At 37.2% G+C, this 18,874-nt stretch overlaps 1 protein-coding gene across 1 annotated transcript; it reads right to left on the bottom strand.

The window, feature by feature from the left end:
- Positions 1–1,977: 1,977 nt before the first annotated feature.
- Positions 1,978–17,882, bottom strand: arrb2b (arrestin, beta 2b). The gene is given in 15 exon segments (XM_042511989.1): positions 1,978–3,021; positions 3,791–3,919; positions 4,484–4,567; positions 4,729–4,866; positions 5,945–5,986; positions 5,988–6,015; positions 6,205–6,289; positions 6,371–6,506; positions 6,732–6,829; positions 6,831–6,860; positions 7,752–7,948; positions 8,037–8,081; positions 8,549–8,609; positions 8,758–8,788; positions 17,762–17,882. Coding segments are annotated over 15 exon segments (1,227 nt in total). The 5' UTR covers positions 17,785–17,882; the 3' UTR covers positions 1,978–2,921.
- Positions 17,883–18,874: the final 992 nt, after the last annotated feature.

The raw sequence follows: 18,874 nt of genomic DNA, 5'->3' as shown, positions 1-18,874 counted from the left end.
CATTCCTTTAACGCAGGAAAACAGAGATGCAGTTTTCTCCACCAATAAAACCTCAGCTGTGTAGATAATTATCAGCCTCCAAAATACCGAGAGATGGATGTTAAGAATTGAAAAACTTTCCAGCTTTGGACACAAATTTCTCAAGATGAGCACAGTGAAAAGTAACCAGCTTGCCCTGTGATTACACAACCCACCGAACCTTGTAATATAAAATTTGTTTGTCACGTTTTTCAGCCACCATTTGACACTCTCAACACTTGTTTATTTGTACATTTTGCTTCATTTTATTGAGTAAAAAAATACAACAAGAGTCTTGTAATGTGTTTTTAGCATATTGTGACATCTTCTAATGACCACATAGCATTTAAAGTGATTTATATATCTCAGGTTTGATTACAATAATAGCTGTGGTATCTGACATTTATACTGCTCATATTTATATCCAAAAAAATATCAGTTTGTCATTACCTACAATCCTTATAGGTACAAAAACACAAGAACCTATTTAGAGTTTGATTGTCTAACTTGGTCAACTTACGTGTTAAGTGATGATACAGTATTGATAAAATGGGCCCAGTTATTTGAAAAAAAATCTAATCTGGATCAGAATGGTCTGGATTTGGAAATTTTATGCTTCACTATGCAGGATCAGATAATCCAGGATCAACTAATCCAGGATCAGATAACCCGCTTTAATTTTGTGCTGCTTTTTAAAGCAACATCAGACTGGATTATCCAAATCCAGATACAAACCTTTTATGTCACCAAATTCGGATAACCAGTGCTTAAAATGGGACTACACATCATGATGTAAGATACGTAATGAACAACAGGTACAACGGCCAGTGTGCAGTCACTATGTGACTATATGTATATTTTTTTTCTTTTTTAATTAGAATTTTTGCTTAAACTGTCACTATATCCTGACAGTAGCACCCAAGGCAAAAAAATCTGAAAAAATCAGGTAACTCTGGCTCCTCTTAGTGCTCCTAATGGCATTTGCAAGAATCCATCAAGTCTGTATGACACAACCAGTCAGAGTCAAGCTGAGTCTCATAAACAGACCACATCGCCAAAAACATAGTCCATGGCAAAGACAAGCAAACAGAAGATGAAAATTTGCTTCCACTTTCACTCATTCTGTGCTTTGATTGGTTATTTTCAGGCGTGGTGGCCATCAGGAGCACTAGGAGGCACCAGAGGAACCTGATCTTTTCAAAAATGATCTGTTTCATGTACTACTGTCAGGATTTGGTGATGGTTTTCCTCCCCTCTCATAAATAACAAACAGTGCCTTAGCGCAAAAATGTCATTTTTATGACAGTTACCTACAGAAGCTTTGGATGTTTTTATTTGAAGAGACAAAAAACAGCAGGGCGGGACGCAACTGTCAGAAACTACTTTTGACTGTATCACTGTAATTAATATTAAGTTAAAGCTAAAATTAAGTATTGTTTTTATATTTACAGCTGTTTTATGGGACACAATTATTTTTTTAATTTGCTGTACTAAAAGGCTTAATCAGTTGCATATTGTCTATTTTATCTACTTTATCACTGTTATAATTAAACAAATTGAGTGCAGCCTGTAAATAAATGTATATCTGACCAATTAAAGAAATAAATTCTAAAAACAAACTTTTGTTCCTGAAATACAGTTAGAAACTAGCCTCATTCTCAACAATCTCAATTATTTTTTTGATCAAAGGTATCCCAATCTTACTAAAGTGCTTTAAAAAAAACCAATCCAGATCAAACCAAAACTGGATTTCATTATTTACTTTGATCCCCCCCAAACAAAAATGGGCCCCCCATGTCAAAGATTTGATCTGACCTGATATCTCAAATCCAATCAAATTACATCATGTAGAAACAATATTACTGTTACACATTTTGTCCACCAGAGAGCCCTGACATACTGATTATGTGCTGATATCACTGAGTTTAAGTCTATTGTCTTTGGTTGCATTAAGGGAATGTTTGTTATTTATGAGAAGGGTGGGGTTGGTGCAAAATGGGGGAGGCACTTTAAAAAAAACATTTTAAGCACTGGGAAGGAAGTTCTGTTTTTTGGTTTGTCTTAGGGGAGGAATATTCAACTTCATTGGTTTTATTTTGTATTTATTTTAAATACTCCCTGAATCCAAAAAACCGTAAGTGGGTTTCAAAGGCATTTTGTTTAACAAAATAAAAATAAAAATCTCATTTAGCTGTCTCAGTGATATACCTTTTTTTGCAGCTCTGGAGAGGTTCAAGATTAAAAAAAAAAAAAAAAGTCATACCTGAACCACTCACTTACTCTGATAAATAAAGTACAGTCCCTAAACAAGAGCTGATCTCACAGTGGAGGGCCAGAGCTAGATTCAAACAGTCCCCTTGCTGTTTCGTTGAAAATCAGTATGCATGATACCTGTCAGGCAATTTAAGGTTTAAAATAAAAATCTACAAAAAAATCCTATAAAAATAAAATCATTTGTATTCATGTAACTCCACTTTCTAGCTTGTTCTGCTCCAAATATAAAAATGAATTAGATTAATTTCAGGATTACGGATAAATCAATAACACAACAGCTGAGTTATCATCTATATTAAAATACCTGTATTATCCTGGCTGGAATTATAAACCCTGAATCACATAATAATACACAGCAGGATGATACCGTAGCTTCACTTTTTAAACTCCTGCTACATTAACATTAACCTCCTCCTCCTCATAAAACCAGTGTGACTCTGAGTAAAACTGTGAACTGCTCCTTTAACAACATAAGCAGTCGTCCAGACAGAATAAATGGTTCAATTAAAACATGTGGTAAGACTTAGTAAGCTGGCAACTCTTCTTTGTGGGTTCTCTACCTATCTTTTTTTGAGGTGTACCTTCCACTCAAACAGGAAACCCTGCTGGAGGAGGAGGAAGAGGAGCAGCTACCAGAAGAGGTTGCCATCTTCCTTGTCTTCCTTCACCCCCGTCAGCCCAAGGCGAGCAAAGTCTTCAAACACTAAGTCATCGACCTGAGAGGAAGTACTAAAAAGAGAAAGAAAGAGTTTCATCACATGCCTGGATTTAAAAAAAATATACACGGACATAACTAAAGAAATTGAGATAAGTATCAGTATCAGAACAAGTTTATTAAAGCAAATTGGCTTGATTTCTTTCAAAAACATGGGAGGAAGGAAATGAGCAACTTAAGAAGAAATGACCTAAACATTAGCAAGAAAACTGTAAATTGTACCAAGGTGTAACAACCACAAAAAAAACTTCAAACAAAAACAAAAACTAAACCAATATATATATATATATATATATATATATATATATATATATATATATATATATATATATATATATATATATATATCATGGAAATCGACTGAAAAAAGGTGCTTAAAAATTCTAATAATTCAGCAAAAATAATATTAAATGCTAGATAACAAACTAATCACATTCATACATGTTACCTGGATGGATCTCATTAATATAATATAATATATTATAATATTAATATTTTGTGTAAGTAACTGTAAACATGTATAAAACAGAGCATCACCTGGTTCTATTCACAACTCTCAACTCGGCGACATCATGTGACATTGCTCTATTCCAAACAAATCACAACCAAACACTCTGCAGTCTGAGAGTGAAAAATGGTTAGGAAAGTTTAGCTTAAGGCTTAGAGAAATCTCACTTTTCTGTGCTCGCTCACACACACACACACACACACACACACACACGCACGCACGCGCGCACACACACACACACACACACACACACACACACACACACACACACTTACTTTGTCTCTAACTCTATGAGGTTAGTAACAACCGCCTGAGCCTCTGGAGCCTCCGGCTGTGGCTGAGAGCTGCTCTGGTCTGAAGGTTTAGGATGCATCAGGACAAAAGGAAGTTCCACTGCTACATCCCTACACACACACACACACACACACACACACACACACACACACACACACACACACACACACACACACAGAGAGAGATTCTAATCAATTCATTCTTGAGTTCAAGTAGACATTTGTGCCAAATTTGAGGAAATTCCCTCAAGGTTCTTGAAATTTTTCAGTCACAATAAATCACAATCATAATGTTATGTGACCTTGACCTTTTGACCTATGCCCACAAAAATCGAATCAGTTTATCCTTGAAGTGGATGTTTGTGCAATATTTGAAGAAAAGCCTTTGCAGCCTTCTTAAGAAATCACATTCACAAGAGTGGGCAGACGGACAGGAGCACAGCCTTGGCTATCGCCAGCACAGAGGCATAAAGGTGCATTTTCATATTTCTGTGATTTTGCGCACACAGAGATTAGTCTTCAACCCACACAGAGTTCATGGTGACTTTTTTTCAGAGTTATTCAGTCTTTTTTTTGTTAAAATATATTTAATAGAAACAGTACATCCTTTGACTTTTTTTTTTGTTTTTTTTTTTTAACAAAAACAAAAACCATAAAAAGGACCAGTGTGTTTACCCTCCAAGAGCCACCACCAGTTTGACTTTGACTCTGTAGGAAACCAGGATCCCCATCATCTCCTTGTTGGTGCCCTCTTTTACTCTGCAACACACAGGACACACAGGTGTATCAATGTTTATAATCCTCAGTATAAATATGCGTGAGTTTGTGTGTTTTCTTGCATAAAAGTAAACCTTTTTCTATCAGATGTGTGTGTGTGTGTGTGTGTGTGTGTGTGTGTGTGTGTGTGTGTGTGTGTATACATGGTGCTGGAGGCCAAGTTGGTGTCTTCGTGCTTTAGCTTTCCATCCAGGGCCAGGCCCCTCTTTTCCCTGTTGGTGCCCAGCGTGGGGGTCAGAGTGTAGACCTGGCAGGAGGTGGAGCTGGGAGAAACCTGGTGACTGAGGTTAGGAATGGAGGTTAAGGTCAGGGAGAAGCAAATTAGGATGGTTAAAGAGTGATCCATTATTTTTGTCCACAAGGAAAGCAAATTAAAACTCTGAGCATGAAAGTTTATCCCTGATTGCAAAAAACTGCAGAAAGCACAGGATGGATACAATAAATGTAATATCTCTTGAAGTTGGTGAAATATGTTGGCGGTGTTTAATTCAATGTTCTATTGTATCTGCATTTACATATAATAATAAATTATTATTAGTTGTTTATATAGCACTTTTCTTAAAAAGGTTACAAAGTGCTTTTCAGAAAAGCAACATTAAAAACAAGGCAGCAGTAAAACAACACAGTCATCAGTAATTAATGCTGGGGAATAAAAAGAAAAAGTATAAAAGAAACTTACAATAGTCGAGAAGAGATGATAAAGCCAACAACAGCCACATATTATTATTCATAAATGCTTACTATAAAAGAAAGCCTTAAGAAGGGATATAAAAGAAGCTAATGAAGGACCAAGTCATTAATATATCTTATAAAACTATAGAAAACAGTGTCATCTGCATAAAGGTTTACCTCACAGGATGCACTGTGGGTATAAGCTTATTGTTGGCTGTTTGTCCTGTTCAAACAGTACCATGCCTCCTGTGTGTTTCAAAATCCCTACATGAAACTAGCCTTACATTGCCAGATCTATCTCCATACTTCATTGTAGCAATACGTGTGAAACAACAACCGCAACCTCCAAGCAAGCAACCTACATGCTAAAATCTCTTTAAATTAAAACTTTTTTTTTTTTTTTTTTTGCAGGAACTGAACCATTTTAATACCAGTGCTCACCTCCACCTCACACCATGTGCAAATGTTCCACCAAAACAAATTTCCATTTAATAATATTCTACATCCTGGGCTTAGCGCCCAAGATGGCTGTGATGGTTTTAATCTCAAATAACCATAATATCTTTATCTCTTTGAAGTAACCAGTATCGGTTGGGCAATAACTCTGGAAAACACAGTTTCAAGAAAATTAAAAATGGAATAAATTACAGGTGAAAAGGACAATAATGGCACAGAAGAAGAACTCACTCTGCTTCAATCTGGGCGACTGCACACTTATACTGAGCCGTGGAACAGACAGATATCAGCATACTGACGAACTGGGAGACGGAGAAGAAAGTTATTTCCTTTCAGCCTTTATCTGTCCTCCAAGTAAGGATTACAGTAGATGCAAGATGCAATAGTTAACTTTAATTATAACATTCAATAACAAACCATTTTTGTGTTGAGTGGTGCAAAGTGATAACTGAAACAAGAGTATGAGTGTGTGTGAGGGCAGGTGGAATTACCAGAAATCTTCACCCTCTTCACACTCTTGGTGGAGTTGTTGCTGACGTGGACATTGACACTGATGGGCTCACCGTGGTAGTACAGCTAGAGACAGACAGACACTTAGCTGTGTGTGTGTATACCCCCGTCATCAAACAACACATCAAAGTGTGTGAGTGTGTTTACCTCCTTATCCAGTGAAGCCTCCAGGTGTAGAGATCTGTCGGACATCAGGAAGCTGCGACTGGTCTCCACCATGGGCTGAGGACCTGGCTTCTCCGGAGCGTACTGAACCTTCCGGATCACTAGTGTCACAGAGTTCCTACGAATATAGATTTAGGATATGACACACCAATAAAACAGGTACTGCAGTAAAGAGAGAACTGTGCTTTCCAAACTTCCAAATATTGGCTATTGGGTTCAAAAAATATCATGCAAAAGGAAAAAAGTTTGCAGTCTAGTTTCTAGACTTTCTCAAAGGACCACACGGTGTATCTCTGTGGGAGTGTTAGGTTGGTTGTGTCTGAAGTGTGTGAATGTGTTAAACCTTTGGTGGATCTTCTCCTCCGCAGTCTTAGCACAGAATGCTTGAAGCTCATAGTCCACACCACACGCCTTCCCAGTGTCCTCTGCGCCCGGCTGGAGGGTTTACCGAGCAGGGCAGCTTCTGAGGGATCTGAGGTGAAATAAAATCGAGAAATCGAAATGGCAGCTTTACGTGCAGAATAACATAAAACAAAATCATGCAAAACGTATCTTCTCTTATGCACAGTTCAAGGTGATTAACTAGAATGTAAAAGGGTTAAGAGGAGTGGAAATTTTAACCTCACAGCAAGAAAAAGGGATGTCTGATGGATTCGTTACTATGGATACTTGTTTCCCTTTCCAGCTTATGCCTCCATATGAGGTGTAAAAGTTACACCCAGTCTAAACCCAGTTGGTCGTAACTCTCAGCTCTATGTCGGACTTTCCAGCTGGACCTACATCCAGTTGGCGACCTCGGCTCTGATGACCACACTAACTGAAATATTTTTTGAAATCTTCTCCCCTGTCATGTTCTAAACTCTGAGCGTCAGTCTTCTGCCGCGCATGCACGAAGTGTGGAGCCGCAGCAGAATGAAACAATTAGAAATAAGTAAATAAATTTTAAAAAAATAAAGAAAAAATAATTTGACTTGATATTTCTGTTTTTGTTTAGTAATTTATTTGTTTTTTCATTTCAAGCAGATAATGAGAAAACAAATGCCTTTTTTCAATATTTCATTTATACAGAAAAGAAAACAAACACATTTTTCACACTTTTTTATTTTTTCTAGAAGGAATTGGATAATTGAAAAGGGGATTTTTTTCTACCATGATGACAGCTGTGACAGCCAATCACATTCATTGGAGTTGCCTGTAACTTCACTTCAGCATAGAGGGGGGTAAGCGGGGGCATGTCGTCCATCTTTACATACAGTCTATTATAGCAACAACATTATGTGTTTCTGAAGACTAACTGGCCGTAAAATGAGTTTACAGTAGAGGCTGGACTAAAGTGGTGTCATGGTGTGTTTGGAAGTCTTACAGTGAAGTGGAAGGGGTAGGCGTGCTGACCCAGCTTCTTCAGCAGCCGCTCCTGCAGCCGGCTCAGAGGCATCTTCTTCTCCTCAAGAGGAGGGAAGGCCTGGATGGTGCTCACGTACAGATCCTTCCGGAAGGAAAGGCCCAGGACATCCAGGTCCTCCCGGCCATAACGAAACGCACAGGTCAGAGTAACAAACACTGAGGACGGACCGGGACATGGATTAAAGGGATCATTAATCAGCCATTCAGTCGCTCTGGTTAATTTGTGTCTGTCAGGGTTTCTTACCTTTTCGATCTTTCAGATACTCTGGGTCTACAAGGAGCACTCCGTCTACACAACACACACACAAACACACAGACACACACACACACGCACAAGATTGAACAAATACACTTTGCACCCCAATCCAGAGGCCACATTTCTAAACCAAACATGTTAAGTGCCAGCGTGGTCTGTCTCGTTTCAGGCTCTCTCAAATGCAGTCGAGAAGTGCAGCCTCCTTTTGCCCAAATTTGGACACAGCCTTTGTGTCCTTTGCAGCCTTAGACATCCAATAATCTAGTGCCCATCAGGGTGTTAAAGTGAAATATCACAGTTGTTACTATAAACTCTAATTATGAAACTATCTAATGAAACTTATTTGTTTGAGGACATCTTATTGGTATAAACCAGGATTTTTTTTAATTAAAAAGGAACCCTGAATGCAGCATTAATAGAGGACTCTGGGACACTGGACTGTGCCGGAAAACTAAAATCCCTGTGGGGACAAAATAACAACGAAGTTTGTTTGGACTCACCTACTGAATCTACATGGTCTAAGTGATCAACAAAGTCTCGCTTCCCCAGATAAACTGTGAGCTGTGGAGAAAAAAAAACTGTGATCAGGACAATCTATGACAGATGTGCGAGATAGGAGAAAACACCCCGCCCACACACACACACAGACAGACAGACAGACACACACACACACACACACACACACACACACACACACACACACACCTACCTTGGAGTTGGGGCTGGACTTTTTGAAGACTCTGCAGTGAGGGAAGAGAGAGCATATCTGAACGTGAACAGTGTGTGTGCTATGTGAAACTCAAAATTTGGAATTAATCTGTTAATGCTATTATATCAACAATCTGAGCTGACTAGCACAAATTTGGGGCAGTTTTGTGTTTGAAACTGTCCCACAACATTTTTAAGGACCAGTTGTTTCAAACAAGCACTCAGCAATATAGTGCAATAATAATCCAAAATTACCTCAAAGAAATAAAACATATGAGTCATATCACAACCCCCAAAAAACAAATTACCCCAGAGTCATACCACAACCCCCCAAAAACAAATGACCTCAAAGAGTCATATCACAACCCAAAAAATCCCCCAAACAAATGACCCCAAGGAGTCATTTCACAACCCAAAAGAACCAAACAAATGACCCCAAAGAGTCAACAACACAAAAAACAGACAAATGACCCCAAAGAGTCCTATCACAACACAAAAAAAGACAAAATGACCCCAAAGAGTCATATCACAACCCAAAAAAACCCAAATTACCCCAAAGAGTCATACCACAACTCACCCCCCCCCCAAACAAATGACCCCAAAGAATCATATCACAACCCAAAAAAAACAAACAAATTACCCCAAAGAGTCATATCACAACCCAAAAAAACAAATTACCCCAAAGAGTCATATCACAACCCAAAAAAACCAAATTACCTCAAAGAGTCATATCACAACCCAAAAAAATCAAATTACTCCAAAGAGTCATATCACAACCCCCCAACAAATCAAATGACCCCAAAGAGTCATATCACAACCCAAAAAATCCCCCAAACAACTGACCCCAAAGATTCATTTCACAACCAAAAAGAACCAAACAAATGACCCCAAAAAGTCATATTACAACACAAAACACAGACAAATTACCCCAAAGGGTCATATCACAACCCAAAAAATCCCCCAAATAAATAACCCCAAAGAGTCATCACAACACAAAACCAAAAATTACCCCAAAGAGTCATATCACCCAAAAAACAAAACAAATTACCCCAAAGAGTCATATCAACCCAAAAAAATCAAATTACCCAAAGAGTCAAAACCCAAAAACAAATTACCCCAAAAAAAACAAAGAGTCATATCACAACCCAAAAAAAATCAAATTACCCCAAAGAGTCATGCAACAACAAATGACCCAAAGAGTCATATCACCCCCCAAAAAACAACCAAAAAGAACCAAATGACCCCAACAAACAAATTCCCAAAGGGTCATTCACAAAAAATGAAAAACAAATTACCCAAAGAGTCATATTACAAAAAAAAAAAAAGATTCAAAAAAAACAAATGACCCCAAAGAGTCATATCACAACCCCAAAAAAAATCAAATTACCCCAAAGAGTCATACCAACCCCCACCCCCAAAAAAAAAGATTCAAATTACCCCAAAGAGTCATATCACAACCCAAAAAAATTACCCCAAAGAGTCCCCCCCAAAAAAACAAATGACCCCAAAAAAATCCCCCAAACAAATGAGTCATTTCACAACCCAAAAAAAAAAACAAACAAATGACCCCAAAGAATCATATCACAACCCCAAAAAACAGACAAATTACCCCAAAGGGTCATATCACAACCCAAAAATACCAAATTACCAAATTATTAAATAGGGTCATAACACAAACAAAAAAATAAATAAAATTTACAGTTTTGCTAAATATGGCTTTTTTAAATCGCCTGAAATACCACCTCATGTGAGCATAACAATTTTTTTTGTGATAAAAGGGATTTTTTTTCAAAACTGAAGTTTTTCAATTAGGCATATTTTATATTCGCAAGTTCAGTTTGCTCAATTTGAGGGTTAATGGAAACCCCGCCTACTGTCACTAATATATTTTTGCTAAAAACTACCAATGCTGGTCACATGACCACTACAGGGACAAATATATTCTGTATGTCCATGTAGTGTTTCAGAGTAAAGAAAGGAAGAATTATGGCCTGGTAAGTCAGAGCGTCACAAATAGACAACAACAAGCAGTGACTGCTGGAACTGTGGATCACATTACACTCCAAAACACACAAACACTTTTGTATAATCATGTCATATTTCCTGTATTTCACACACACACACACACACACACACACACACACACACACACACACACACTGCTGCAGTAGTGAACTATTCCTTGGTGTAAACACAAGTTAGCGATTAGGAAACAACAGCACAATGAACTGTAGGACAGGAAGGTTAAGCATAAACTAAACTGAATGTGTCCTGGATTCTCACACTGTGTGTCCGTATTGACCCTGGATGACATTTACTGTCAACACTCTTTATATGTGTACCAGAGGAGAGAAAATTCAACTGCAGCGTGCTGTTTGCGGCCTGTGTGTGACCATGTGTGCCAGCGTAGATTACAGCTGACCTCGAGGGAAACATCAATCACTGCTACGGAAAACTGCCAAACGCATTTTAACAAAGAACAATACCGTTAATCAGAGAAAATGTTTTCACTCGAGGAACTATTCTAAACTTATTTTAAGGAAATCTCCTCCCTTTAGTTGTGTTACAGTGTTAGATATCATCAGTGAGGTTTTTTTGTTAAGTTCAAACATAAGGGCAATTGAATGGGCTTTACGTATATCACGACAAACAGCACTTAAAGAGACAATGGAATAAAAATAAACTGGATTATTATGTGAATGCAGAATTTGTAAAAAGTTCATAATTGACATTACATTACAACAGAAACAAACAGTGATTAAAAATTAATAGAAATAATAGTAATCAATAAAATAAATAAGTGAACAAAAAAAAGATAATTATGTTGATGGTAATGCAAAAATACAACTATATTTAAAATAGTAATCAAAGATAAAAAAAAATTAACCAATAAATCAATCAATTCCCAATATAAACAAAAATAATATAAAACAACTTTTCCTTTTATTGAACTTATCATAGACTATTCCATGACACAATAGACCTGTAATGAACAGTTTTTTTTCATCAGCGTAATGTAACTTATTACATTTGATGAATGTGGTTAATGTTCTAACAAATGCTTTAGATGGGGCAATAAAGCTGAAAAATGTCCGAAAAATTGGCTATGCCAAAAGAAGGCATACCTGCTAAAAGATGCAAGGCCACAAAAATGAAAATTATATAGTGCATAAAAACTTTTTGCTGATAAGCATATATTCTAGGGATGTACAATATAGTACATACAATATAGTTTTAAAAAATATAAGATATAAACAATACCATATATCTTTACATCTGTTTTTTTTCCCCTCCTAATTTTAGTGATAATCAAGCCTCTTCTACAGTGAAATTAACATCACATTATGTTAATCAATCAAACCATTGACAAAAAAATTAAGTGCCAGCTATTATAATAAACATTTTTTAATCACATTAAGTTTTATGAATTTTTTTATGATTCTGATTTTTGGGATATTTTCTGTTTTTTTATTAAAAAAAAAAAAAAGTTGTGTTTTTAGGATGTCTTGTAAAATCTGAATAATTTTTATACATTTTTTAAATTATTTTTTTTTTTTTATTTGGAATTTTAAAACAAAAAAAATTGGGTGATTTTTTATTTTTAGGGTTTGTATGTGTGTGTCTGTTTTTTTTATTTTATTTTTTAAACATCCTTTTCAAACCCAATTGCAGGTTTTGGGGTTGAAATAAATACAAAATATGACCATTTAAAATAGTACGTCCCTCTGCAAAGCCAAAAAAAAAAAAAAAAAAAAAAAGCAAAAAAAAAACCCACAACTCCCTCCCTTGTGCTTATATTCTTTGATTATCCCAAAATCACAATGTATAACTACACCAATAAAAATAAAAGTCCAGTTTAGACCAGTCAGGTTGTGTTGTATTCAGCTTAGTCAGCACACGAGACAGTTGGCGTCGTGTCGTTGAGAAATCTCCTCCAGTCAAAAGCCAAACAGAGAGAAAGAAGCAGAGCATCTGTACTTCAGCTAAACAGGAAGCAGCTGAAGTGCGCTCCAGGAAATGTGGCCAGCGTATGCTAGTGTGACAGGAATCATTTAGTGACCAAGTGCTGAGACTAATCGATCGACACAAAATGAAAACGGCGTCCTCATTGTTTACATTACTGCCTACAAGCAGAAGCATGAGGGCCGTGTCAGCTGAAACTTTATGCACACTGCTGCAGTTTTCAGAACATTAGCATGTCCCCGTCAAGGAATGTGCTGCCTTTTACTTTCTGAGGAAAGAAAACAGGGGCAAAGAACAAAATGCACATCCTGATTATCAACAAAAATGTCCATTACTTCCTCAACACGGGACATGTGTGAACCCCTTCCTGTCAAACCCGAATCCTAAAAAAAAAAGCATGCTATCGTAACAAAAGATGACTCAGCAGAGTATGGAGCTCCTAAGGTCAGCGCTGAGGACAGGAAATAACGCTGCTATACTAACCCACAGTGTTGTTTCACTGTTGTTCACACTGTAAACTGGCAGCTCTAGCCACAAGTGGAATTAAATGAAAACCAAATAATCAAATGTTAAAAGATTTGACAGATTTGGAAATAATCCTACAGCCAAACAGACTTTGACCTCCAAAGGATTTTCACCTTTTTTCCACATGAAAATAATCAAAATATAACCCTTTACTACCTAAAATACAACAATAATTAAATAACAGGAAATTGGTGAAAAAATGACATCTTATATAATTATAAATGGAAAGATCTTGTGAATTAAACACATGAGAGAGAGAGAATTAGAATCCAAACATATATATTCGCAGACAGATGGGAGAAATGGATTAAAAATATAACATAAAGAATTTGGGGTTTTTTTTTCTGTTCCTTTTTTCTCACCTGCTAAATCCTAAATATAGCCAGTGTGGATAAATACAAACCCCAGTTCCAATGAAGTTGGGACGTTGTGTAAAACGTAAATAAAAACAGAATACAATGATTTTCAAATCCTTTTCAACCTATATTCAACTGAATACACTACAAAGACAAGATATTTAATGTTCAAACTGATAAACTATTGTTTTTTTGCAAATATTCATATAAATATACTCATTCCGAATTTGAAGCCTGCAACACGTTTCAAAAAAAAGCTGAGACAGAGGCATGTTTACAACTGTTACATCACCTTTCCTTTTAACAACACTCAATAAGCGTTTGGGAACTGAGGACACTAATTGTTGAAGCTTTGTGGGGGGAATTCTTTCCCAGTCTTGCTTGATGTACAACAGTTTTCGTTGTCATATTTTGTGTTTCATAATGTGCCACACATTTTCAATGGGAGACAGGTCTGGACTGCAGGCAGGCCAGTCTAGTACCCACACTCTTTTACTACAAAGCTACACTGTTGTAAGACGTGCAGAATGTGACTTGGCATTGTCTTGCTGAAATAAGCAGGGACATCCCTTAAAAGGCGTTGCTTGGATGGCAGCATATGTTGCTCCAAAACATGTATGTACCTTTCAGCATTAATGGTGCCTTCACAGATGTGCAAGTTACCCATGCCATTGGCACTAACACACCCCCATACCATCATAGATGCTGGCTTTTGAACTTTGCACTGATAACAGTCTGGAACGTCCTTTTCCTCTTTGGCCCCGGAGGACACAACGTCCATGACTTTTCCACTTTGCGTCAGTCCAACTCAGATGGGCTTGGGCCCAAAGAAGCCGGCAGCATTTCTGGGGGTTGTTGATATATGGCTTTCATTTTGCAAGGTAGAGTTTTAACTTGCACTTGTAGATGTTGGGACAAACTGTTTTAACTAACAATGGTTTTCCAAAGTATTCCTGAGCCCACGTGGTAATATCTTTTACAGAATGATGTCAGTTTTTGATGCAGTGCCGCCTGAAGTATCAAGGGTCATGGGCATTCAATGTTGGTTTTCGGCCTTGCCGCTTACGTGCAGAGATTTCGCCAGATTCTCTCAACCTTTGATGATATTATGGACTGTAGACGATGAAATCCCTAAACTCCTTGCAATTGTACGTTGAGAAACGTTGTTCTTAAACTGTTGGACTATTTGCACACACAGTTGGTCACAGAGTGAACGAATGAGCCTTTTGGGGATGCTCCTTTAAAACCCAATCATGACAATCACCTGTTTCCAATGAACCTGTTCACCTGTGGAATGTTCCAGACAGGTGTTTTTGAGCATTCCTCAACTTTCCCAGTCTTTTGTTGCCCTTGTCCCCGCTTTTTTAGAACATGTTAACAGGCATCAAATTCAAAATGAGTGAATATTTGCAGAAAACAATGAAGTTTATCAGTTTGAACATTAAATTTATTGTCTTTGTAGTGTATTCAATTGAATATAGGTTGAAAAGTATTCGCAAATCATTGTATTCTGTTTTAATTAATGTTTTACACAACGTCCCAACTTCATTGGAATTGGGGTTGGTACTTAAGTTAAAGTAAACCAATTTTCAAACTTGTTGCAATCACTACCACCAGCCCGTTCTCATTCCAAAGTCATCAAATAATGTCGCTTCTGCAATGCTTTTCGCATAAGATGCCGACTTCAAAAGCCACCTTTCACGTCTGCACGACACACCACTGGACGTCTTCAGCTGAGAACGCAGACAGAGAGAACCGGTCACTGTGTTATTATTTGTCATCGGGCAGCACCTGCTGCAGCAGCATGAGTAGTGGATGGGTTTCGTCACTTGAGAATGCTGCGAAAGGGTACCTGTAGATGGCGGGAGGGATGGTGGATAGATCCAATAAATCTGGACTTTTATGTCAGACTTTAATGCTGGACTTTCATGTGGTAGTCCAGTGTTCGCTTCCTGTCTGAATTGTTTTTCTACACATTACCATGTACAGTTTTGTGGCTGCATCTTGCATGGTTGTGATGCTATTGTGTTAACAAAATCTGTCCAGATGGACAAACCCCTGGCAAAGTACTCAGAACTACCTCTGTGGTAGTTCCAGCTACAATAGATGTCTCCAGGACCGTATTTTGCCATGACACACACACATACACACATAGACAAACACAAAAACACATGCATGTGTGCACTCGTGTGCACATGCACATGCACATGCACACACACACACACACACACACACACACACACACACACACACACTCACAAGGATAAAGCAATACCAGCCTTGCTGTCACAGCGGGTTACAAAAGCCATGCACAGTATTCCAGAGTTTATCCGAAACTAACGTGAGGCTTCAGCAAGTTATGCAACTCAAATGGAGAGCTTCCAAAGTCAGACTATTGTTTTTAAAAGATATTTTGGGCATTTTTATGCTTTTTATTGGGAGGAACAGAGACAGATATGAAAGAAAAAAGGAGGCTCTGTAGTGGGCTTGGGGTGGTATGTAATATTTCATACCTGTCTGAAATATAACTGGGGTAAATGATCAAGAGTAAGTGTACTACTTAAGCATTTCATGTTAACAGAGATATCTTCTCCAACCAACATGTTAAAGAGATATCTCTTGGTCACAGAAGACTGATGAGCCTCGTCAACGCATAAAACACACTTCATTCAAACTAAACTAAATAAAACTCACCCAAACCGTCTCGGTTACTCTTGCTACTCTAGATAGTAAGTCCACTGTTTAAGCAATCACCAGCTCCAGTTTGGTTAAAATCAATCCTTAATTTACCAAGTTAAAAAACATGCAGTTTTTACACGGTCTCTATCTGTCTGCATGCCGCCAGCTGTTTACAGTCCCGTAACTGCTCTCTCCACCACTTTGTTGCTGTGTCTTTCAGCTCAGCTGCCTGTTCTACTAAGCCAGAGACTGAGCTCTGGTGGTGCGTGCCGTGCACTACATACAAGTTAATAGCACGCTGTATTTATGACGGTATTGAAAAACATGTTTTTTTAATAGGTTTTCTGAATACCCTGGTATACTGTGATACTGCCCAAGTCCAACCTGCAGCTTATTCTGTTGAGTCTAAAGTCATCAAATTTGTGACTCCTGTCTAACGCGGGTCTCAGTCATGTGACTCTAGTCCATGCCTTTGGCTATGAATCAAAAATCCTAAAGGACACGCAATCAAGGCCAAAAAAAAAAAAAAAAAAACTTGATCGTACCACGAACAGCTCGAATGATTAAAGCAAGTAAAAGCATTTATTACCATATATATGAGGACTTAACTATTGTTTTCAGACAGACTTTAAAAAACAGTGAAACCATCCTTTAAATGTTTAAATATTTCCATCTTCAGCGCCTCCTTGTGGTACTATACAGGAAGACACCTTAACCAAACCGCTACATTGTTGCCTTTCTAACTGCCAATTCTGAATAATAGGTTTTCGTTTGAAGCGCACCAAAACAGAAGAAAAAGTACCGTATACAGAGCGGGGTTTTTTTTTTTTCTTTTCTTTTCTTTTCTTTTCTTTTTTTTAACCCATAGCAAATTTTAAAAAAAATCGAAAATTAATTGATAATTATTGTTCTCAAACACCTGCTCTGTTTACCAAGATTTTACATATTTCTATTTTATTGGTTTCTATGGAAATAATCTTCAGTGTAAAAGTATTATGAACCCACTTTAAGGCGTAAACTGTGACTAAATTCTCACTCCTCAACACCCCAAAACGCCTCGTTTTTTCACATGAGGAAGTTACGCCAGACTCCTTTCAAAAATGTACACATTTTAAGGAATTTTTTCGCTGCTTTGCTTATAGTTAAAAGTAACAGATGCAAAACGTACGGCAGAATAAAACTTCAAACTTTTTTGTATTTTTTGGCATCCACTCTTCAATTCGGCATCACTTATCGGTCGATATTTATAGTTATATTTCGGAATATGTCAAGTTTTAGTCTTCCAAACTCCTCACAGTCATGTTAACAAGGTCTATTTCCGTATTGTCCGGGACTTTCTGCGACAAACACCGGAGGTTTAAATGTCCGTTTTTTAAAGGAGTTTGGATAGTTCCCCTTTTTCCTCACGAGTTTACGGACCGTAAACAACGTCTTCTTTTTCCAGTCTTTCACAAATATAAGCCAACTGGACAGATGTCCTACCTTGTCCCCGCTTTTTCCCCCATATCCTCACTGGTGTGTGGACAGTAAGTCTTAATAGTTATGTTGCAGTGCTGTCTGTCCTGGTCCACAGTGTCCGCTGCTGCTGTGTCCAGCGTTTTGGGATAATTCGGCCTGTTTCCGCAGTTTTAGGACAAAAACCACGCCTACAGCCTAATGCGACAGACACCGCAAGCAGCCAAAAACTTTCTACACCTGCAAATTATAATGTATAAACTCAAAAACCAGGATACTGGAAAATTTTCTGTATTTCTTTCAAAGAAGGCAACGAGCAACTTGAGTAGAAATTGCCCCCAAATTTGCAGGATACACACACACACACACACACACACACACATATATATATATATATATATTATTAAAATGATGTTGGTAAAAAATAAACTCAATAAAAATAGAAAAAATACATACTAATTTTATATTGTTATAGCTATGTTGACTCTGCACAAAAAAATGTATAAAAATCTACGTTGATGCTAATCATTAACATACCCCAGGCTGTGATAGCAATTATAACTTTCTTCCCATTTTTTCATGTAAAAACAAAGTGGTACAATGACGAAAACATGGCATTTCAAGGGTTAAAATTCTGAAAAAATTAGTAAGTATTTGATCTTTATGATTAGGACTGATGTCCCTAAGAGCGTGAGTATTTAACACTGTACAAAATATAATTATGTATAAAAATCAATGTTACTGCTAATAACTGACAAATCCTAAGCTGTAATATACCTACCTAATACTAATACTACTTATACTACTACTGCTACTGCTGCTACTACTACAACAACTATTATTATTATTATTATTATTATTATTATTATTATTATTATTTACTTAGCATGTAGTATATCGGAAATATATATATTTTTTCTTTTCTAATTCAAGAACGTAGTGGCATCATGACAAAAACCTTACGCTACATTTATAAGGTAGAGGGTAGATTTATTAGTCATTTAAAAAAAAAAAGTTTTAAATGATTTTAATGATTATAGGGAAAATTTGATATTAATGATTAGGACTGGTGTTGGTTATAAAAATTAACTCAATGAAAGCAGAAAATCATCGGCAATTTTGAAACCGTTACATTTTATT

This window comes from Plectropomus leopardus, chromosome 23 (assembly GCF_008729295.1).
Source record: "Plectropomus leopardus isolate mb chromosome 23, YSFRI_Pleo_2.0, whole genome shotgun sequence".
Classification (NCBI taxonomy): Eukaryota; Metazoa; Chordata; class Actinopteri; order Perciformes; family Serranidae; genus Plectropomus; species Plectropomus leopardus.
Note: the sequence above shows the minus strand (reverse complement) of the source record. Positions and strands in the feature narration are given on the sequence as shown.